Raw genomic sequence first — 19,542 nt, 5'->3', positions numbered from 1 at the left:
ATGTGCGTGCAGTGTGCAATAGACACTGTTAAAACCAAGCCATGAGAAGACTGTTTGTTAGAAAACCATTACACTGAAAAATGGTTTAGCATCTCTTGTGAGTTGTCATGAGACTTTTATGTAGAGAAAAAGTGGTGTCTGGTTGGCTTTTGGTACAGAATAGGAAAATGCATTCACTGATTTCTATGTGTGTGATAAAACAACTGGTTTTGGCCTTGTTCATGTGGTCTGTAAGGATCCCACATGAACACAAACCTGATGTAAGGACTGAGCTCCTGGCTTTGGATTTCAAAACCTTCCTTTTAAACTAGTACCTGTTACACTTGCATCCACGTCTACTGGCAAGATGTGAAATCCCCTTAGTGAAACGAAAATATAGACTGTGAAAATGTGGTGTGCTAGTTCAGCTTGTAAACTTGATGGTTGGAAACATCTGTTCCCCTCCTCTCTTCTTTATGCCTCTCTTTTGGGAAGAGCCTTCCTACAAGGCAAGAAAATGCAGTGTTTTAATCTTTTGGTCTGCATTTAGATTTCCCAGCATGGCATCTCGTTCCAGGAATGGACACAGTGGAACAGCTGTCACCTGGGAGCTAATTTATTTCTGTGTAGCATGCAAATTATCTTTTAAATAATTAGAGACTGCACCTAGCAGTGAATTTCCTCACTGATTTGCGTTCAGTGTAAGAGCTGAAAGTTAACCCCATGGTACTGGATTTCCTGGCCAGAATGTGCCAATGCCATTCTCAAATTAGCTTTAACAACAGGCCCCGGAGATCCAGCAAACTTGACAAAGTCATCCCTTCTGCTTGTGTGCCTAGAACCATAGCTAATGGGAATAATGAGGGAAACAACATTTCCTTTTGTCTGGAGAAAAGTTCCATTGATTTGGGTAGGAGTTCATCAGGATTTAAAAGCTGCAGGACTTGACCCACAACCAAAGGAAGGATTGGTCACTGCCTGGACTCTTGGAGGAGGTGAGGCACACATTGTCCTCCCTTCTAGTTGCCTCGTGCCATGCAGTGGGTGCTCTCCTTGCACTTTTGCCTGCAGCCAGTGCATTTCTCAGCAGAGGGGCCTGACAGTGCAGTTCTTCTATGCCAGGGCAGGAAAAAATGTAGGAGCCAAAGACACGTCACCTGTGAGCTGAATGGCATTACTCAGTAGATTTGGAATCCACTTCAGGAAGGAGTTTTCTGCAGTTTTTATTCATTTCCCATCAGGCTGCATCTCAAAAAGTCAACTAGAATTTGAGTCCCCAAGAACAAGGCTCTTTTTTTGCAGGGAGTCTTCTCCTGAAGAAAAAAGAAAGCAAATTCTGGTGGTGTGCCCTGAAGGGATACCATGCTGTACACCATGCTCCTGGCCTCCCTCACTTGCTGAAAGGCCTTCAGATTATTTCCATTATTGCCCTAGCAGCAGATAAAAGAGAGGGGTGGAGAGAGAGGTCTGAAGCTTTTCTTATTTTCTTTTTAAGTTTATAGATTTACTGGTCATCAGTCCTCCACACTATTTCACAGAGGAGGAATGCGACCAGCATTCCTTTTGTGTCCTTCTGAGCTGAAGGCAGCTGCAAGGCAGTTGCCAAGTTATGGAGCATGTCCACAGAGCAGTGGAATCTCCCTCTGCTGCATCTTAAGTACAAAACAGATAATTAGAGGATCTCCTGATACTTAGCAACCAAATGGATGCTCACTGGCATCATGCCTTTAATATGAGATAGAAGTGCTTCATGTAAGGTTCATTTGGCATTAATGAAAGTCAAATCTAACATAAATGCATAAAAATCTCACCCACTAGTTTCTAAAATACTTAAGGAGCTTGTTTTGCAAATGAGGTGTGAGTGGCTTTTACTTGGGATTTTGTAATTGTGTATTAATGAACTCGTTGGCAGCCATGACCTGCAGAAAATGCTGGTTGTTTCTCATTCAGTGAGACTGTTAAGCAGAAACACCACACTGGACTGTTTATTGACTCAACACTAATAAAGCTCACAATATAACAAATGCATTAAGGAAAAGAAGAACATTTAATGTTTTCAGCATTATTGTTGAAAGGTAGAGAGAATTTGATTACTTACAGGCTGGATAATCAGTGATTATTTAAACATGAAATGCATGTTACATGGAAAAGCTGGTTTTAACCCAAGCTTTCTGAAATGAAGAGTGGTTGTTTGTTAAGAGGAACACCAGAATGCCCTGCTGCTGTCTGGAATCTGCTGGATCCCACACCATTAGCACACTGGGATTACATTTGAGGGACTCCACTGTAGGCTTTTGTTCATCAGGCAGACTCTGAGATGTTTTTTTCTGCAGGACTAAAAAAGACCAGAAAGGACCTCTGGAACAGGTAGTGAGTGTGACTGAGAGGGACTAGTGCTGCTCTGTACCTTCTGCAGCCTAATTAGAGGGAAATGTGTATGCTTTTCCTGAAGAGAGAGAGAGAGAGAGACAGGGTAAGGAAAGAGGGACACATTGAAGGGATATCAAAGCACCAAGGGCTTTTTCGCTCCCGGAATTAACCACTAACCCCACAGTGCACTGCTACAGCTGCACTTACTGAGCAAATCGATACAAATGGCTGGAGATTTCCAGATATTAAGTAGCTTTAAAGGAGCAGCTAACTTGCCAATGAAGAGCCATGTTACTAAGAAACCCCACATTCAAATTAGTAAGTTAAAGCTTGTCAGCTGAACCCTGCCACATTAATTTGCAGCCAAACCTTGCTGATTCATACAAGTAATTATGCAAACCATTATGAATGATTGAATCCATAAACAATTGCAGAAAAGCAATCATACTCCTGCACACAGCCTGTTTGATGGTTTTGTGCCTCAGGTTTAATTTCCTTTAAATCATTTTCCATAATACATTATGTGTGAAATAACACTACGTGAAAAAAATGCAGTAAGCCTGATTTCAGGGTGAGCCACAAAGTGCTCATAGAGAGAGCACAGACAGCAGCTTTAAAAAACACTGAGGTTAGAAAGTTCAGAGAGCAGTTCAGTGAGAGTTGGTACACCACAACTGCTGTGATCTACTAAGGTGTCTAAACTTTACCAAATGCCAGTGCTGAAATAACTGAGAGTCTCTCCTGAGGCCACTTAGGAGAACAGGAAAGGGCTGCATTATCTCAATACCAGGATCTGCTCTCTGAAGGTGCCTCTGGGTACAGTGCTGTAACATTTCCAGGATATTAAAACTGCAGCAGAGCTGATTTATCAGTCATGATGGATCACCAGCATACTCGGAGGGAGGATGCTGGTGAGTGGTGCAGTTCACAGTGTCACCCCCTGACGTCAGCGGGTCCCTGCAGCAGCCCCGGGGAGGCTGGGTCTGGGCCAGCAGGAGCAGTGTTCCCCTCAACGAGGCCTGGAGCCAGTGGCCATTTTTCCAGAACAAGAATTGCAAGAGCAGTTGTCCTTTGCTCTGGTTTGCCATTGCAGTAATGTTTAAAAGGGAGCTGTAAACCACGAGTTTTAAACCCTGTCGTCTTCCAAAGACAAGACACTGCAGGTTCTGTGAGAAGAGGTAAAAAAGCACAGGCTTCCTCTCCAGGGTTTGCTTCTCAAAAGGGACAAAAGAAATGTCAGCCTGTGAATTTGTGAGCACTGTTGTTACTTTGTGAACCTGCTCGGTGGATTCGCTCACAGATTTGTTGTCCATAAGGCTGTTGGTGTCACCAATTACCAGGTGAGAGCAGTAACAGAGTCCTGGATCACTGAATTTAACAGGAGATATTTGAACACCTGGACAAGCAGGTGTTCAGGGAGCAGAACTGCAGAGCAAGGCAGTAAAGGCCCTTCTTGCTACAAACAGGCTGTTGGTTTGCATTTGCTGTTCAGCAGTTGTAGGTGAATGTTAAGACATTGCAGGTCAGGGAATATATTATGTCCTTTGTGCTGAAGAACAATGCTCTCAGGTGGTGCTCTAGGGGATTTTACACAAATTGGTCTTGCTTTTTACCTATGTAAACAAGCTGTCTTTTGAAATTATTGGTCATATGAATGCAGGAAATGCTCAGTGGAGCATATAAATATATTGCCTTTAATTTAACACACTATGATTCCTGGTCCAGCTATCCAAGGTATATCAGGAACATTTTGTATCTTTTGCTGGTATTACCATATCTTTGTAATTAAGAGTCTTAAAGACATGCATACCTTGTTCTCAAAACAACACATTTTGAATTTTCCTGGCAAGATGGGATGTTCCATCTTTTGTGCTTGTGTTGGAGAAAAGACTTTTGTTCATCTGCAAGCTGTGGTTGGGAAGTATTGTCAGGATGGCCTGAAAATGGAAATTGCATTGCATCCCATCCTCCACAACACTTTACTCTTCCCACTCCTGAGAAGTGGAAGTCCCTGCTCTGTGTAGGCACTCCTGGCGTAATTGTGTTCCACTTGAGCCCGTCAGCTGAACAGCTTCAATCTCCTCTGTGCTTGTTCTCCTGGGGTGATTCCTGGGATGTGTGAGCAGCAGCCTTTCCCTGCCTGACTGGGCTTCCAGCTTTGGTTATCATGTGCCAAAGGCACCACTGAGAAACTCACTGAGAGGCACCACCAGAGCCATCCACATGGGCTGGAGAATGACTTTGTATGTCCTGAAGTCTGAGGATTTGAGAAGGGATAGAGTATCTTCCAGATGAACAGCCTGGAGAATTTTGCATTCCAAGCATTATATTTCTTTTTAGAAAAAAAATTCAACCTAGGAAGGTGAATGTCTATCTCAAAAGTTCCCTGCCTTGTACAAAGCTTGGGAAGATACAGAGAGGAAAGGAGACTCTCTAATCCTTACAGATTACCAGGAGATTAAGTTGATCAGTGACTCTGCTTGTATTGTGTACTAAAAGCCATAGTGCTGCTCTGTGTGTGCTCACAGTGCTGGTGCTGAGGGCACAGATATCACCAAAGGGGCACTGGGCTTAATGGCACCAAGGGCAGGGCACTGGTGACTCATGGATGGCTTTGGGAAGAAACAAATGGGATTTCAAGAGATCTGTATTCAGGATTGCTTAGAGACATTGAGAGCTGCAGATTCAACCCACATCATAGGCTGTCAGAGTTTCTGAACTTCCCTTGAGTGTGTGTATTAGTGGAAAAATGGGTAGGAGGGATGCAAGGAGTCTAATTTGGGTGTGTTGTTTCCCTCCATGCACGTCGTGAGTAGCAAGCATAAAAAGAGATATGGACACAACATCCTCCAAACCTGTAGTCACTGACACTCCAGTCTGAAGAGGGATTTCTCAAAGGCACCATCACAAGATGCCACCTGCCCTTTGAGCAGTGGAAAATCCCCTCCTCACCCCAGCCTCCTTGCAGCAAGAAGGCACCAGAGCATAGGCACAGCTCAGGGGTCAGGATTGATCCCTGGAACTAGACCCTGGGCCAGAGCATGGGGCATTTGGCATGGACAAGCTCCCCTGCAGGTAGGGGATGTAGCACAGAGCTTAAATCACTCATCTCTTTTTTTAATCTTTATAACTTCCTTTTTGTTTCATCCTTGCATATTTTCATTCAGTTTTAAAGATTTTCTGGCTTCACACCTTGCTGCCAGTGCTATATCCCATTGCCACCAGACCTGACCCAGTTGGCAGGTCAGTGTTGGGTCCTTGCTTGGTCCAGGACATAGAACAGTCTTCCACAGGGGGAAGGCTTCTTCTCCAAATGTGGTGTGTTCCTGCAAATGAAATGGAGAGTGATTCTAAGCAGCTCTCAGATGGACAGCCATGTGTACACTCCATTTTTGCTTGCTAGCACTGCCCAGCTCTGTCCATTTTATTTATGTCTCTTGCAAAGAGAAGGATTCTGTGCCACAAAATATTTCCTTCCTCCTTGCCTCTCATCTAATGTAGGCTGCACCTCACAAATGAGGCAGAACAGACTTGAAATGTTGTTTGTCAATGAAAGGTGAGACCAGCTCCTTAGCAACACAGAGGATGTTGTTCATTGTCTTCTGCAGGAGCCCATTCCATCCCACCCCATCACAAACGCCTTCCCGCAATCGCTGTCATAGCCAGAAAGGCTTCCAGCAGGGATCCCCGCTAGGAAGTGACCAAGTTTGCACACCCCTTATGTTCCTGGCAGACACTGTCATCTTGTACACATTTAGCCTGATCACTCTGGCAGGTTATGAAAGACTAAATGGTGCAAACACATGTGGCAGATGCCGTTCTTGTGATAGCGGAGGAGCCGCTGAGCCCCTGTTGGGAGTGTGCCAGCTCCGTCTCGTACACTGAAGAGCTTTATACTTTGAAGCCTTCCACGGCTTGCCCTGAGGGACTGCTGCTGAAGTGGTAATAAAATTCAGAATGAGCCTCAGAAAGTCAACTTGTTGGTTTCAAACGGGGTTTTTCATTATTAAGCTCCCCTTTAGCAGCCATATGTAGAGCTGCTCTGTCAAAAACACCGTGTACCCCCCCTGAGAAAGGTGATTGGAACTGAAAAGATAAATAGATGGAAGCACAGAGCCGGCAAAGAAAGTGAATTGTTTGTGTGAGCTGAATCTCCAAATGGCCCTTAGTGTTCTTGAGGTGAAGGGAAGTGAAGGAAGTCTGGGAGTAAACGTTGGTTACTAGGAGCTCCTTCTGGCAGTCTATCTACGAAATATGGACAAGGCATTCTCTGCTCCCCAAAACCAGGCAGTTTATTTGCATTAAATCTTGCATTTAAGAGTCCAAACTGGGTGGCACATTTCAGGTTTTGAGCTCCAAATCTGTGGATATTGACCAGAACAGTAAAGTTGTGATTATAGATAGAGCTGGTGACAATAGCAGGAATATGTAGCGCCCCTGAAACATTTATAAAGAGCATTAAGTGCAACACCTCAGTGAGGCAGGTGAGCCCCTTAACTGAGGTAAGGCAGTTGGGAAGGTTGCACCTCAGTTGAGAGGGGAAATCATCTGCTCAGGATTATAGTCTTAAGATGCCAGCTTGAAGACAAAACATTTGGCCAGCAGAACATGGCTTTTACCACAGCATATCAGTAAAAATAGTCTTTAATTACCTTAATGTATTCTTGTGTAACACCTTCCTTTCTCTCTTTGCTATTTATTATCAATAGTGAGTTAAAGGTTTGTGTTGGGTGGGGTTTTTCATCTGAAATTGAAGAGGTTTTAAATGTTAGGGGATATTGTTATTTTCTCCAGCTCTCTGCACACTTTTGGGGTGTGCAGTTACTGAAGAAAGGATCCTTAAAGCTGAGCTCATCCTAACCTGCATATCTAAATGAACAGGCAAGCATCAGTCCCAGTAACTCCTGGGCTAGGCAGCACTTGCTAAAGCAAGGATATGATGTTTGGAATGGTGTCCATAAATATTTATACTGTGAAAAGGTCTGTGGGAGAGAGAGAGCCCTGCTGTGCTGCAGGCCAAGCAGATTCCAAGAGGCAGCCCCAGCCAGCCTGGCACTCAGAGGGGAATAAGGGTGCTGGGGCAGAGAGGGACCAAGCACGTGGACATCCAGCCAAGCTGTGCCAGGTGCACAGAGCATTTTAATGGGTGTGAGGGAGAGCTGAGGTGTCTTTGGAGCAGGAGGGGGAAATCCTGCCCTTGGACATGGAGGAAGTAAAATCTGCAGAGAGGAAACTGCACATTAGTTCTCTGTGGACAGGTATCTCAGGATTATTAAATCAGTGTGGCGTGTTTAAGCTGCCTTATGCAGGTGCTCACTTAAAGGCCACACAGCTGAACCAGGTGAGAAGGTTCCTGTGCTCCAGAGGGCAGTGCCAGGGGCTGCTGCCATTCCCAAGGCATGAGTGTTGGTGGCAACCACACAAATTCCCCCCTCTCCCAATTTCCTGGGTGAGCCTGCTGACATCTGCTCAGTGATTATGAAGATGAGCACGGGGCACCTCCTGACCACTGTGAGCATTAACAAGAATTACACTCCCAGCATCTCACCCGAGCTGTAAAATTTATCTTTCATTATAGAGAGAAGTAAATCACAGCTTTGTAATCTGGCTGCCCCCAGTTATATTTATAGCCATGAAGTTCTACAGGGAGCAGTGCCCTCTCCATCCTTTTCCTCCTTTTTCATGGAAGAATGCTGCTGTGAATGCTGTCACTGGAAAGAAAAAGTTACAAGAGCTTGCTCCTAGAATCGGTTCAATTTAGCTTCATCACACTAGTGCAAAGAACATATTGCAGCGCTGTGGTGGCCTGTTTTTCTGGCTTTTATTAATCCAGAAACCTTAATGATGAACAACATTTGTGTCATTGTCTACACAAATTTAATTTGTTTATGCAGTAGTTCAGTTAATCCTGCAATCTGCTTTTCTCAAATGAGGACAGATAATGGAGACACCGTTCTTTACAGGTCTTCAGGCTTTTAAATTCTGATAAAATCAGGATTCTTCACTGGGTCTTGCCACAGCTCTGAATTAGGCCACTTTAAATGTAATTACTGAAGCTGGCTGTACATCAGGAACATCCATTAAAAGAATTGATTGACCATGCTGTTACAAGGAGGCATTTTATGAACAAACGATCACGATGGGTCCAGAACTGTAATTTATAAAGGCAAAAAAGCAGGTAAATACTTTATTAGTGGTTAATGAGAGGTTCACAAGATAACTAAATTTCTTCTTTTTTACCCAGCTACTTCAGGGAACCTTGGTCCTTGGCCATCTATCACGATCGGTTTATCGATCTGCAGAAGGAACTGCACCAAATCCTGATGTCAGAAGAGGTAAGAAAAATGACTGGCGACTGCATTTTATTATTTAGGTAATTTGTTGGTGTTGGTCACTTTGATTTCTGCTCCCATCTGTATCCTGAAGCTTTATGTTTCTGTTTACCTCTCTCTTCAGGGAAGCCAGAGCAGACTGTGTACCTCACAGGGGGGGTCACCATGTACAGCACAGTGTTCAGTTTTCTGCTTTGGGTGTGTTCTCAAATCTGCCAGTAGAACTCGAACTTGTTTTGTTGTCCATGACTGAATTTTTGCATTATAGCTGCAATTTTGTACAAGTGGAATCTGGAGCCTGGCTTATCCACGTATCCCCCTTGGGTTTAGGAGTGTTCCCTAATAGGAATATGCTACGGGCCATCCTACACCTCTCTCAGCTGAGCCTTGGGTAGGTTTTTCAACACCTACCCACAGGGAATGGCTTTTGTAGTCCAAAGGGTGAAAGCAACTGGCTTTTTCAGTGATAAGTGGATTTCCTGAATAAGGATGGAATTAAAATGTTTGCTAATGCTGTTTTACAGCTTTGGCCCTAGCACCATAACAGAGGCATAAAGCCTCAGCAGCCAGGAACTGCCTGCCCAAAATCCAAAGTCACTGTGCTCCATGGGGAGAACTAACAACAACAGCAGGTGTCAGGCAGCCCCTAGAGCTGCCTTCCCCACCTCCTGAGGAACTTCTGGCTGATCCCAAACAGATTTTGTGGTCTGATTTTGGTGCTTCCAGCCCACTACCCGGGACCAGTTCACCCTGTCTCTGCCCACACTGCTCTGCCTTTGTTAAACCACATGTGGTTCCAGATGGTGGCACTGGCTTTTAAACACGTGCTCACTGAGTTTTTAACTGTGCAGAAAACGAATGGAATTGAGTGTAAATGGAGGCAGGGTGGCAGGAGGAAGTGGAGCCCATGGCCCACCCATCTCCAGAGCCCAATGCTGCTGTATCCCAGCTGCAGCCACATGTGCTCAGCCCTGCCTTGTCCCCAAAGGGCTCAGAGCTATTTGCCTCCTCTTGTTCTGACCCAGAAAGGGCCTTGGTGCAGTTTAATTTGGGTTCTCTTGGAAGACCTTTATAAAAGAGTGCAAAATTAAGTTCTGTGCAGAATGAGGGGCCTGATGTGAAGTGTTTTTCTTGCCATCATTCAAACTTGTTTGTCATGCTGTAAGTGTGAACAACTTGAGGGAGGGGAATTTGTGCCCTACAAATGAAGGACACACTTGCCTTACCCTGTCTTTGTGGCAGCAGTCCTGACACAGAGAGTCTCCTTGCATGGCCTGGAAGCAGCTCTGAGTCAGGATTCCTGTGGACATAGGTGATGGTATCTCCATCTGAATGAAAATTTGGCATTTTGGACTTTTATTTTTTTTCACAGTGATTTTAACTATATTTACTAAATGTCACAGTTTATGTTTTCATTGGGTGTTCATTCTGGGCACATTCCCAAATCCAGAGCCGGTACCGTGTACTCTTGGAGTATCTCTTAAATGCCTCAGGACTGGTTGTATTTCTGTATGAAGTAAGAGACCTACTGTCTTTGCCTCCTGATGCTCATATTCTAGCTCATTTCAGCATGCAGAAAAATTACTAATGAAGTGTAAAAACGAGGGAAAGAGATGTTTAAGAGCTGTGGGCATAAATGCACAGAAGTCAGATATTTCTGGTTAGTTTCCAGAGAAAGTGGAAAGTGAAAAAAGAGAAAGTGTCCTGCAATGGGGATAATACTTACAGAAATATTTGCTAATCAAAGCACTAACTGCACAGACACAGAAAAGCCAGTTCTGTTCTGGGGACGGGCTGTGCATTTAGCCTGTGTTGAAATTGTCACCCGAGGCTGCCCTGGCAGTGCGGGGCTCTGGCAGGGCCGCTGGCACGGGCCATGTTTACCCCTCGGGGATCGCAGCCATGTGTTTGTGGCGGCGTGCGCAGCCCCGGCGATGCAAACATGCAGATGGCAGGGCTGGGGGCTGCACCTCCATCAGCTGCTGGATGCTGCCTGCCGCACGCCCTGGGCACACGTACCGTGCCAGAGCTACCGGAGCAGCACTTGTGGTCCGTCAGGAATAATGGCCTGGTGCTCTGGCTGCAGCTGGGCCGTGCTGAGGCTCGGTTAAAAGCCACAGTAAATATAGGGCTTGGAGGGGGGGGGGGGGTGAAGGGGGAAGTGTGGAATTCCTCTGGCGAAACCCCTCTGACAGGGGTTCCCCACGGGTTTGCTCCACACAACCCTTGCACCTGTGGCTGGGTATTTGTGAGGGAGAGGCGAACAAACAGTCGAGCACCACCGGTCCCAGGGTGTACTCAGTGTGAGCCCCACTCCGTACCCCACTGCTGCCTGTATCCTAGCCCCGACATGTTTTGGGACCCCGCTGCCACGCTCCGTGTCTCCGGAGTGTGCCCCGAATCCCGTTTGTCCGTCTGTCTGACAGCTCTGTCCTGCAGGTGCCCGGGCAGCAGCCTAGGCTGAAACCCGGCCGGCCATCACTTCGGGAACCCGTCCTGCGCTACCTGCGCCACCACCGCGCCCAGCTGCCCGTGTACGCCCCGACCGATGCCTACAGACTGCTCCCGCCCGCAGGTAGGAGAGAGGCAACGGGGTCTCGGTGCGCAGTCCCCGCGGTGGGCAGGGGGGTCTCGGTGCGCAGCCTTGGCAGTGATGGGGGTCTCAGTGCGCAGGGGGGAATCTCAGCACGCAGCCCCGGCAGTGATGGGGGGTCTCGGTGCGCAGCCCCGTCGGTGAAGGGAGCTGTCGGTGCGCAGCCCCGGCGGGGAGGCGGCGGCGGCGCGTGCCCGCGGGGCCGCAGCTGTATGCTAATGCGCCGCGGGCCGCCCGCCCCGCCCCGCCGCGCCGCACGCCTGTCCCACCCGGGCGGGCGGGGGCGGCCCCTCGAACCCCCCCCCCCCCCCCTCCCTCCCTGCCTGCCCCGCCGCCTGTCCCGGCCCGCCGGGGGGGTGTCCGGGGGAGCGGCGGCCCCCGCGCCCCCCCGCCCGCCGCCCTTTGTGCCGAGGGTCGCGCAGCTTTATGCTAATGACGCGCACAAAGGCGCGCGCGGGGGGGCCCCGCTCGCTCGCGTGCCGCCCGCGTGCCCCGCGCCCCCCACAAAGGGCCCGGCGGGGGGCGGGGGGAGGGCGCTGCCCGCACGCGCCCCCGGCCTGGCGGCGGCTCCGCTCCTTCCCCCCCCCCCCATCCCCCGGTCCCGCCACCTGCGGGGCGGCCCCGCGACCCCCCGCGCGCAGCCCCGCGCCGCCGCGGACAAAGGGCTGCGGGAGCGGGGCCGCGGCCCGGGGCTCTCCCCGCCACGGCTGCACCTGCCGCATCCTCGGGGGCTTCGGGCGTCTTTGCTTAGGCACCGAGCGCAGGGAGCGGGGACCCTCAGCCCGTTCCCCGTCGCGCCTCGTACCCGACGCGCTGCGGTTCGGGCTGAAACCGAGCGCCGCCGTCGCCGTCCCTGCGTGTACCGGGAACCGGGCCTGACCCGTTAGGGTCAGAGTAACAGGTTCGGTTACCAGCGGGCCGGGGCTGTGGCTCCGCCTGCCCCGACCCCGCAGCAGCGCGGAGTTGTTCCGTTCGCAGGGTTGCCGGCTCGGCCGGGCCCTGGTGACCCGTTCGTTATTCCTCCTGCTCGGACAGACCCGTCGCTGGCCACCTGCTGCCGCCGCTGGGCAGCACCCCCGGCGGGCAGCCCCGCTCCCCTCTGTGCCGCCGCCGCCACAAGCGCCACTTTCGCCTCCTGCTGCGCCGAACTCCCCTCTCCCCGCGCCCCGGTGCCGGCCGCCCCCGCAGACAGTCGGCCCGCCGGGAACGGACGGTGCTCCGTGCCGAGCTCGCCGGCGGCGCGGCCCGGGCTGGCGGGCGGCCCGAGAGCACCACCCGGTGCCGGCCCCGCTGCCGGCGCGGGGGGCGGCACACAAAGGCCGCGCGTGCCGGGCGGGCGGGGGCGGGGCCGGGCGTGTGCCGGTCCGGGCTCAGGTGCGGCCGCGCCGCCGCCGCCGCCGCTGATTGGCCCGTCCCGCCGCCGCCGGCCCGAACAATGGCCCCGGCCCGCTTAAAGGCGGCGGCGGCCGCGCCGCGGGCAGAGCTAGCAGCCTCCGTCGTGGCCGCCGCCGGCCCGGAGCCGGCGCGAAGATGCCCCGGGGCTTCCTGGTGAAGCGCAGCCGGCGGCCCACCCCCGTGTCCTACCGGGCGCGCTGCTGCCGCGAAGCCGCCGCCGGCCCGCCGCTCCCCGCCGGCGCCGCCCAGCCGCCCGCCTGCCCCGCCGCTCCGCCGCCCCTGCCGCGGGACTCGCCGCCGCCGGTGCCGTTCGGGACGCCCGATGCCGCCGTGCAGGCGCTGTACAGCCCCACGCGGCCCGTCAGCAGGGACAAGTACCTGGAGCGCGGCTTCAGCCTGGGCTCGCCCGTCTCAGCCGAGTCCTTCCCCGCGCCGGCCGTGCCCGGCACCATGGACCCGATCCTCTTCGCCCCGGCTGACCTCAAGCTCTGGACCGCTGCCGGCCACGCCGAGCCGCCCGCCGCCCACCCCGGCCCCGGCGGAGTCCCCGCGCCGCCCGCCCCGGCCGCGCCGCCTGCCTCGGGCCGCCCGCTGCCCGCCAAGCGCCCGCCGGGTGCCTCCGAACCCGGGCGGCAGAAGGCCCCGTCGGGCAAGAAGACGAAGGCGATCCGCAAGCTGACCTTCGAGGACGAAGTGACCACCTCGCCCGTGCTGGGGCTGCGCATCAAGGAGGGCCCGGTGGAGGTGCCGGCCAAGGCGCGGGGCGGCTGCGCCCGTCCGCTGGGCGAGTTCATCTGCCAGCTCTGCAAGGAGGAGTACGGGGACCCCTTCGCGCTGGCGCAGCACCGCTGCTCCCGCATCGTCCGGGTGGAGTACCGCTGCCCCGAGTGCGACAAGGTCTTCTCCTGCCCCGCCAACCTCGCCTCCCACCGCCGCTGGCACAAACCGCGTCCGCCCGCCACCAAGAGCGGCCCCGAGGCGGGCCGGGCACCGGCCGCGGGCCCGGGCACGGCCCCGGCGGAGGAGACACCGAAGGAGGCGAGCGGTGGCAGCGGCAGCGAGCGGGACACACCGAGCCCCGGCGGAGCCTCGGAGGCGGGCTCCGAGGAGGGGCTCTTCGAGTGTCCCCGCTGCGCCAAGCGGTTCCGCCGGCAAGCCTACCTGCGCAAGCACCTGTTGGGGCACGCTGCACCGGCATCCACGGCAGCCCCGGTACCCGCAGCGGCCCCGGAGCCCAGCGCCGAGGAGCTGCCTGCCGCCGAGTGCCGCCTCTGCCCCGTCTGCGGGGAGACCTTCCCCAGCAAGAGCAGCCAGGAGCGGCACCTGCGCCTCCTGCACGCCGCCCAGGTCTTCCCCTGCAAGTACTGCCCGGCCACCTTCTACAGCTCTCCCGGCCTCACCCGGCACATCAACAAGTGCCACCCCTCGGAGAACCGGCAGGTCATCCTGCTCCAGGTGCCGCTGCGCCCTGCCTGCTGAGCCGCCCGTGCCTTCCCCGCCGCCCCGCGCTGCTCCCCCGGGGCCGCCACACGATTAGCTTTAATACGGCTTGTGACCTGCTGGAATCTGGCTTTACACTTACCTTCCCGGGGTCTCTCTCTTCTTTTTTTCTTTTTTTCTTTTTTGTTATTTTAAATTTTTTTTAAATTTTGTTCCTTTGCTCTGTTTTTTATCGATGTGAACAGATCAAACTGCTTGAGAGAAACAAGCGTTTCCTTTAGTGTAGCCACAAATGCCTTGACTCTGCTGTTGATGGTCTCCAGAAAATGCTGTAGAAACTGCCTTAACTGTGACATGCCAACTTTCTGTTTCTGTTCGTTTGCCCTTTCTAAGGTAGCTCATGAGTTGTCTATCTGTATATGTTGGTTTGAGTAATTATGTTATTTATTCGTTATTTATTTATATTAATTATGAAGATTGATATTATTTGATTGCAGATATTCTAATGCGCTTTTTTGTCTCCCCACCTGCCATTTCACTGTGCGTTTTAGAAGATCTTTTTTTCTTAAGGGATCTGCTAAAAAGGTTTTAACTTTTATACCTAGAATAACACATGATCTTAACCATTTTATCCCGTGCAACCAACAGCTCTTACTTTTAGATGCAATCTCTTTTTCTACACACATTATTTTCTTAACTGTTAGCTATTTATAGAGTGCTTCGATAGAACTGTTTCAACTGTATAATTATTTACTATTCGAATAAAATATTTTCAAATTCAAGCATGCCCCCACCCCTCCTGCTTCTCCCTGCCGGGCTGGCCCTGGGGGCTCGGGGAGGATGGGGTGGAGGGGGCTGGCACCCGGCTCTGCACTGCAGCTGGCAGGGTGCCTCCATAGGCACCAGCCTGCTCTGCGCCGTTTGATGAGATTAATTAAAAAGGAATTAAAGGGAGGAGAAGAGCAGGGTGCAGCGTGGCTGCTCTGGGCGAAGGCTGCCCTCTGAGCAAAGGGGTCCCCTGGCCATGGGCTGGAGCCCCAGCCCTGCCCCTGCTCTCTGGCCGCCTTTGGGCACAGCCTGCCCTGTGCTCTGCTGCTGGGGAGAGCTGCCAGGTGCCTTCCCTGGAAGGTGTTGCAGGGAAAGCTCGAGGAGAGGCAGCACCTGTAAGTGGAGAACTTGTAGAAATCCCTGCGTGTGCTCAGCGCTGAGGCGTGGGGCTCGGCAGGACAGCATCACCCTGCTTTGGCCATGAGCTGTGGAGCTGGTGCAAGGAAGGCCAGGCATTTCTCTGCTTCTTAGCAGGGCTGGAGCCAGCTCCTGCCTGGTCCTTTGTGCCCTACAGCAGCAGCATTTGATAATTAGATCTATCTGCATAGATATGTATTTATCTATACATACATCTTCAGAGCTTGTGTTTGTATGTGGGAATCTTGATGGGTTTGGTCAGAATTGTTGTAAAATCTGTGTAAGTGGGGAAGGTGCATGCTGGGTTTGTGAAACCCCTCTCACAGACAGGTGTTGTTTGCACCTATAGGATCTCCCTCTTTGCCAGTAGGAGCAGGTACAGAACCAACTTCATGGCAGGCAGGTCTGCTTGGCCTGCCCCAGGAGCAGATTCCTGCTCCCAAACTGGTGTGTGTGAAGGGCCAGGGGGCTGTGAGGGCTTGGTGTGGGCATAGGGGCTGCTCTGTCTTGGAGTAGCAATGCTTTGGGGCTTTGGTTCCCTGGAAGACATTACCAGCCTGTTCCTGCCATCTTCTCTCCCCTAAAGACTCCTAACCCTGATTCACTGTGGGAAAGACGGGTGGTGGAGCTTCCTGGAGGAAAATTTCCAGGAACTGGCTGAGTATTTTATGATAAAGCAAAGCTTGTAGAGAAATATTTGTTTGGGGTTTTCTTGTTTTTTGGTTTGGTTTTTTTTTTGTTTTGTTTTGTTTTGTTTTTGGGGTTTTTTTGTTCAGTCAGGCTGAACAGTACCAGTGTATGGGTATGCTTCTGTTGTCTTGATTCCTAGGAAACTGACTTACTGACTTGGTAGTACCAAGGCTGACTTCAGACCTAGGCAATGCTGTGGTTTTAGCTGTAAATCAATACACTGGAAAAGAGCACAGCCAGAAAGATGCAGGCAGCAAAGCCTGCCTGGCAAGAGGTGCAGCTTTGCCTTGCCTGGCTCCCCTGGCCTTGGAAAGCCCCAGATCCTGGGCTGGTGCAGACGGTGTTGCAGCTGTCCATGGAGCGGGCTCTCTGCTCCCCGAGGGGACTTTGCCAGCACACATGGCTGTCCTCTCAGGCCACTGGACACCATTTCCAGACCATGCCCAGCACATCCTCCAGAGAAGCCTAAAGGCTCCATCCACACTGTCACAGCAGTGTCCCTGCTGAAATCCGTGCTCAAAGCCTGTGGCAGCAGCAGGCCACAAAACGACAGCCTCATACCGCTGTCCATTTCCTGATAGTCAGATAAATCCATGTCTCTCCTGATAAGAATCAGTTTAAATTTCTGAGGGCCAGAATTCCCCAGGTTTTTTGAACTGTTTGGGTAACCTATGGCACTGATGTGTTGCATCTCCTGCTGAGCAGGAAGGGTGGTTAGTGGAGACTCCTGTGTTGGGGAGGAGTGAGGAGAGGTGACAGCAGAGTATGCTGGAAATTGCTCTGTTCACAAACATCCTGTAAAAGGGACGTAATTTGCTTTTGACATCTGCAGCAACCTGGACAGAGCTGCTGTGCCTTTGTGTCTGCAGCCTGTATCCCCTCATCTGCACTGCTGTGTCCTAGTGAGGCTGAGCCCTGACTGTCTGAGGGGTTTCTGAAGAGGTTCCTTGTGGGGGTGAGCCCTGATGGCCTGAGGAGTTTCTGGAGAGGTTCCTTGTGATGAGGATGAGCCCCAGCCCGAGAGGCTTTGCAGGGAGCCATCAGCACTATGTTTTGCATCTCATGCCACCGGGCAGTGAAGGGCATTGCACTGCCATGACAGGTTACAAGGCCTCCCACTCACACCAGTATCCTTTGGACAGTATTTTGGGGATGGATCTGTCTTTGCCCCTCGCCAGTTCCTGCCTTGCACTGTCCCACTGCCCAGGCCCCCAGCACTGGGCCTCTGTCTCCTGCTGTGTGTCTGTGAAGGTCCAAGGCCACTGTGGCTTGGTGGCTGTCCCAGGGGCTGAGCAGTGTGTCTGAACCCAGAGTGCTCTCAGTACAGACCCTGGGAATGCAGGTGTTGCCTGGTGGGTGCCATGTCCCGGCCACCTGGCAGCACGGCCAGTCAGCGCTGTGCAAACAAAGCCTCCTGCCGTCAGCTAACAAATCAATTGCTGATGGCTCTCAGTGCATCCAGCAGGAACAGGTTTGGGCACCATGGAAAACACTGATCCTGCCCCAAATATGACGCAGTGGAGGCAGCTGGTGCAGAGGTTGCTCATGCTCTGTGCATTCAGGCAGAGGGGTTTGCCTGCTGTGCTGGAGCCTTCCTCCTCTCTGAGCATGCTGAGAGCCAAATGTGTGGTCTGGGACCGAGTGCTGTGAGCACAGGGAAAGGAGCTGGGAGATTGGATAGAGGAACCTGCAGGGTCCTGAGAAATACAGCATGGACACCATCCCTGCCCCATGGGCTCAGAGCTGCTGGGGAGCTGGGGTAAGCTGCTCTTGCCCTGCTCTTGCTCCTGCCCACAGGGGAAGACTCTCTGGAGGATGCTTGTCCCCAGGGAAGGTTTTTACAAGTTTTGGTACCCACACCACTGTCCCTCGTAGCCATCAGTGCAGTAAGGCATCTGTCAGCTGCCTTGCTGGATGCACTCACTGGGAAACACAGCTGGGCACAGTTCAGGGTTTTGGGGGGCCCTGCCCAGCACCTCCTGGTCTGTTTTTGGGGTGGGCAGCTGGGAGTTATCCATGGGATTGGGGTAAGTCTGGAAACAGGACTAACATTGGCTTTTGCCTTGGATTTCACTCTTCCTCAACAACACAAGCCTGTTTAAAAAAAGGTATTGCTGTTGATGAGCTGGGAAATGGCTCATGGAGTCACAGGTGTTTCTCTGGGGTGTAGCATGCCTGCAGGGTGCTACAGGGTGCTGTGGTGTGCTGGTGCCAACACACCTCCTGCCCCGTTGCTCCCGGGTCAGGAGTGCTGGGTTGTGGTGTTTTAGGCTGGGTGGGTCAGCAGTTCCCTGAAGCATCCAGGCATCTTCCCTTGGTGAAGGATCTGGGTTTGCAGGTGCATCCTTGCAAATGGCATTAAACACCTCAGATCCTTCCATGCAGGTAAGAAGCCTCATTAGGGCTATAAATGGTTTAAATAAAATGTCATTTACAGTCCACATAACAAAGGTCTGCCTCTGGCAACATTAATCATGGAGATGGGACATGCCAAGCGTGGGCTGTCCTGTGGCACCAGCTCCACCCCGGACACTGCCAGACTTGGTTCTTACCAAGGTTCTTACCTTGGATCCAAGGGCTGGGCTGCCCCCAGTGCTGTTGTGACCATGCTGTTTTCTCCTCAGCAGGCAGCCAGGGACTGAAGCTGGGCAAAGATGGGCACAGTGGCAGCAGCAGGAGCCCCACACCGGCACAGGAGCCCTCCTAGGAGCGCAGCCTCCCGACACGGTAATTGGGACATTATTTGCAGCAGCCAGGCCCAGTTAAACCACCTGTTCCTCTTAAAAAAGAAGCACTGTTTTTAAGCTCTAATAAAGCTCCCTCGCAGCTCTGAAGGCGAGGGCATGCACAGCCCAGCCTGTTCCTGCCTGGCTCTTGTGCTGTAGCGCTCTGCTGAGGCTTTTCAGCCTTCCTCAGGGAATGGGGAAGGTGAGTGACAGGGAGGATTTAACCAGAGCAAAGGAGCATGGCTCAGCTGCAGATTAAAACAGGTTCTGCTTTCTCAGGGTATGGGACCACAGTATTTATTGGCTCATTTGTACAGTTTTAGAGGGAAATTACCTATAGTGAATTACCAGTTCAATTACCTATAGTGAATTACCAGTTCAATGACATAATGTGAGGAAAATTATATACAGTTGGGGGTGTCTGAGCTGGGAGGTTTTGGTTTAGTTACACACACACAGAAGAAAATCAGAATTTATTACACAGAATAAATTATATTTTGCATTTGCCCCTGGATCCTTGGAAGTGTCCAAGGCCAGGTTGGATGGGGCTTGGAGCAACCTGGGATAGTGGAAGGTGTCCCTGCCCATGGCAAGGGTAGAATTAGATGAGCTTTATTATGCCTTTCCAACCTAAAGGAAATCCTATTCTAGGATTCTGTGATAAAATAAATGTAAAAAATATTTTCCTTTTATAGTAGTATATTCAATATAGATGGTTTATATAAGTAAACTTCCGAATATGTAGGTAATAACACAGGTAATGTAATAGGTAATAATAGGTAATATGTAGGTAATATAATAATATATTACATGTAGTAATATATTACTATAT

General features: G+C 51.7%; 2 protein-coding genes across 2 annotated transcripts in view; both read left to right on the top strand.

Annotated features, from left to right (window-relative positions):
- Nucleotides 1-18,829, top strand: part of CFAP61 (cilia and flagella associated protein 61) — a 90,048-nt gene extending 71,219 nt beyond the window's left edge. The window contains exons 26-28 of the mRNA XM_036380220.1: nucleotides 8,594-8,684; nucleotides 11,121-11,256; nucleotides 18,609-18,829. Coding sequence (XP_036236113.1) covers nucleotides 8,594-8,684; nucleotides 11,121-11,256; nucleotides 18,609-18,691 — 310 coding nt within the window. The 3' untranslated portion in view covers nucleotides 18,692-18,829. The remainder of the gene's footprint in view (nucleotides 1-8,593; nucleotides 8,685-11,120; nucleotides 11,257-18,608) is intronic.
- On the top strand, nucleotides 12,710-14,891 carry INSM1 (INSM transcriptional repressor 1). The gene is given in 2 exon segments (XM_036380221.1): nucleotides 12,710-12,752; nucleotides 12,755-14,891. Coding segments are annotated over 2 exon segments (1,437 nt in total). The 3' UTR covers nucleotides 14,149-14,891.
- Nucleotides 18,830-19,542: the final 713 nt, after the last annotated feature.

This window comes from Molothrus ater, chromosome 3 (genome assembly GCF_012460135.2).
Source record: "Molothrus ater isolate BHLD 08-10-18 breed brown headed cowbird chromosome 3, BPBGC_Mater_1.1, whole genome shotgun sequence".
NCBI lineage: Eukaryota > Metazoa > Chordata > Aves > Passeriformes > Icteridae > Molothrus > Molothrus ater.
Note: the sequence above shows the minus strand (reverse complement) of the source record. Positions and strands in the feature narration are given on the sequence as shown.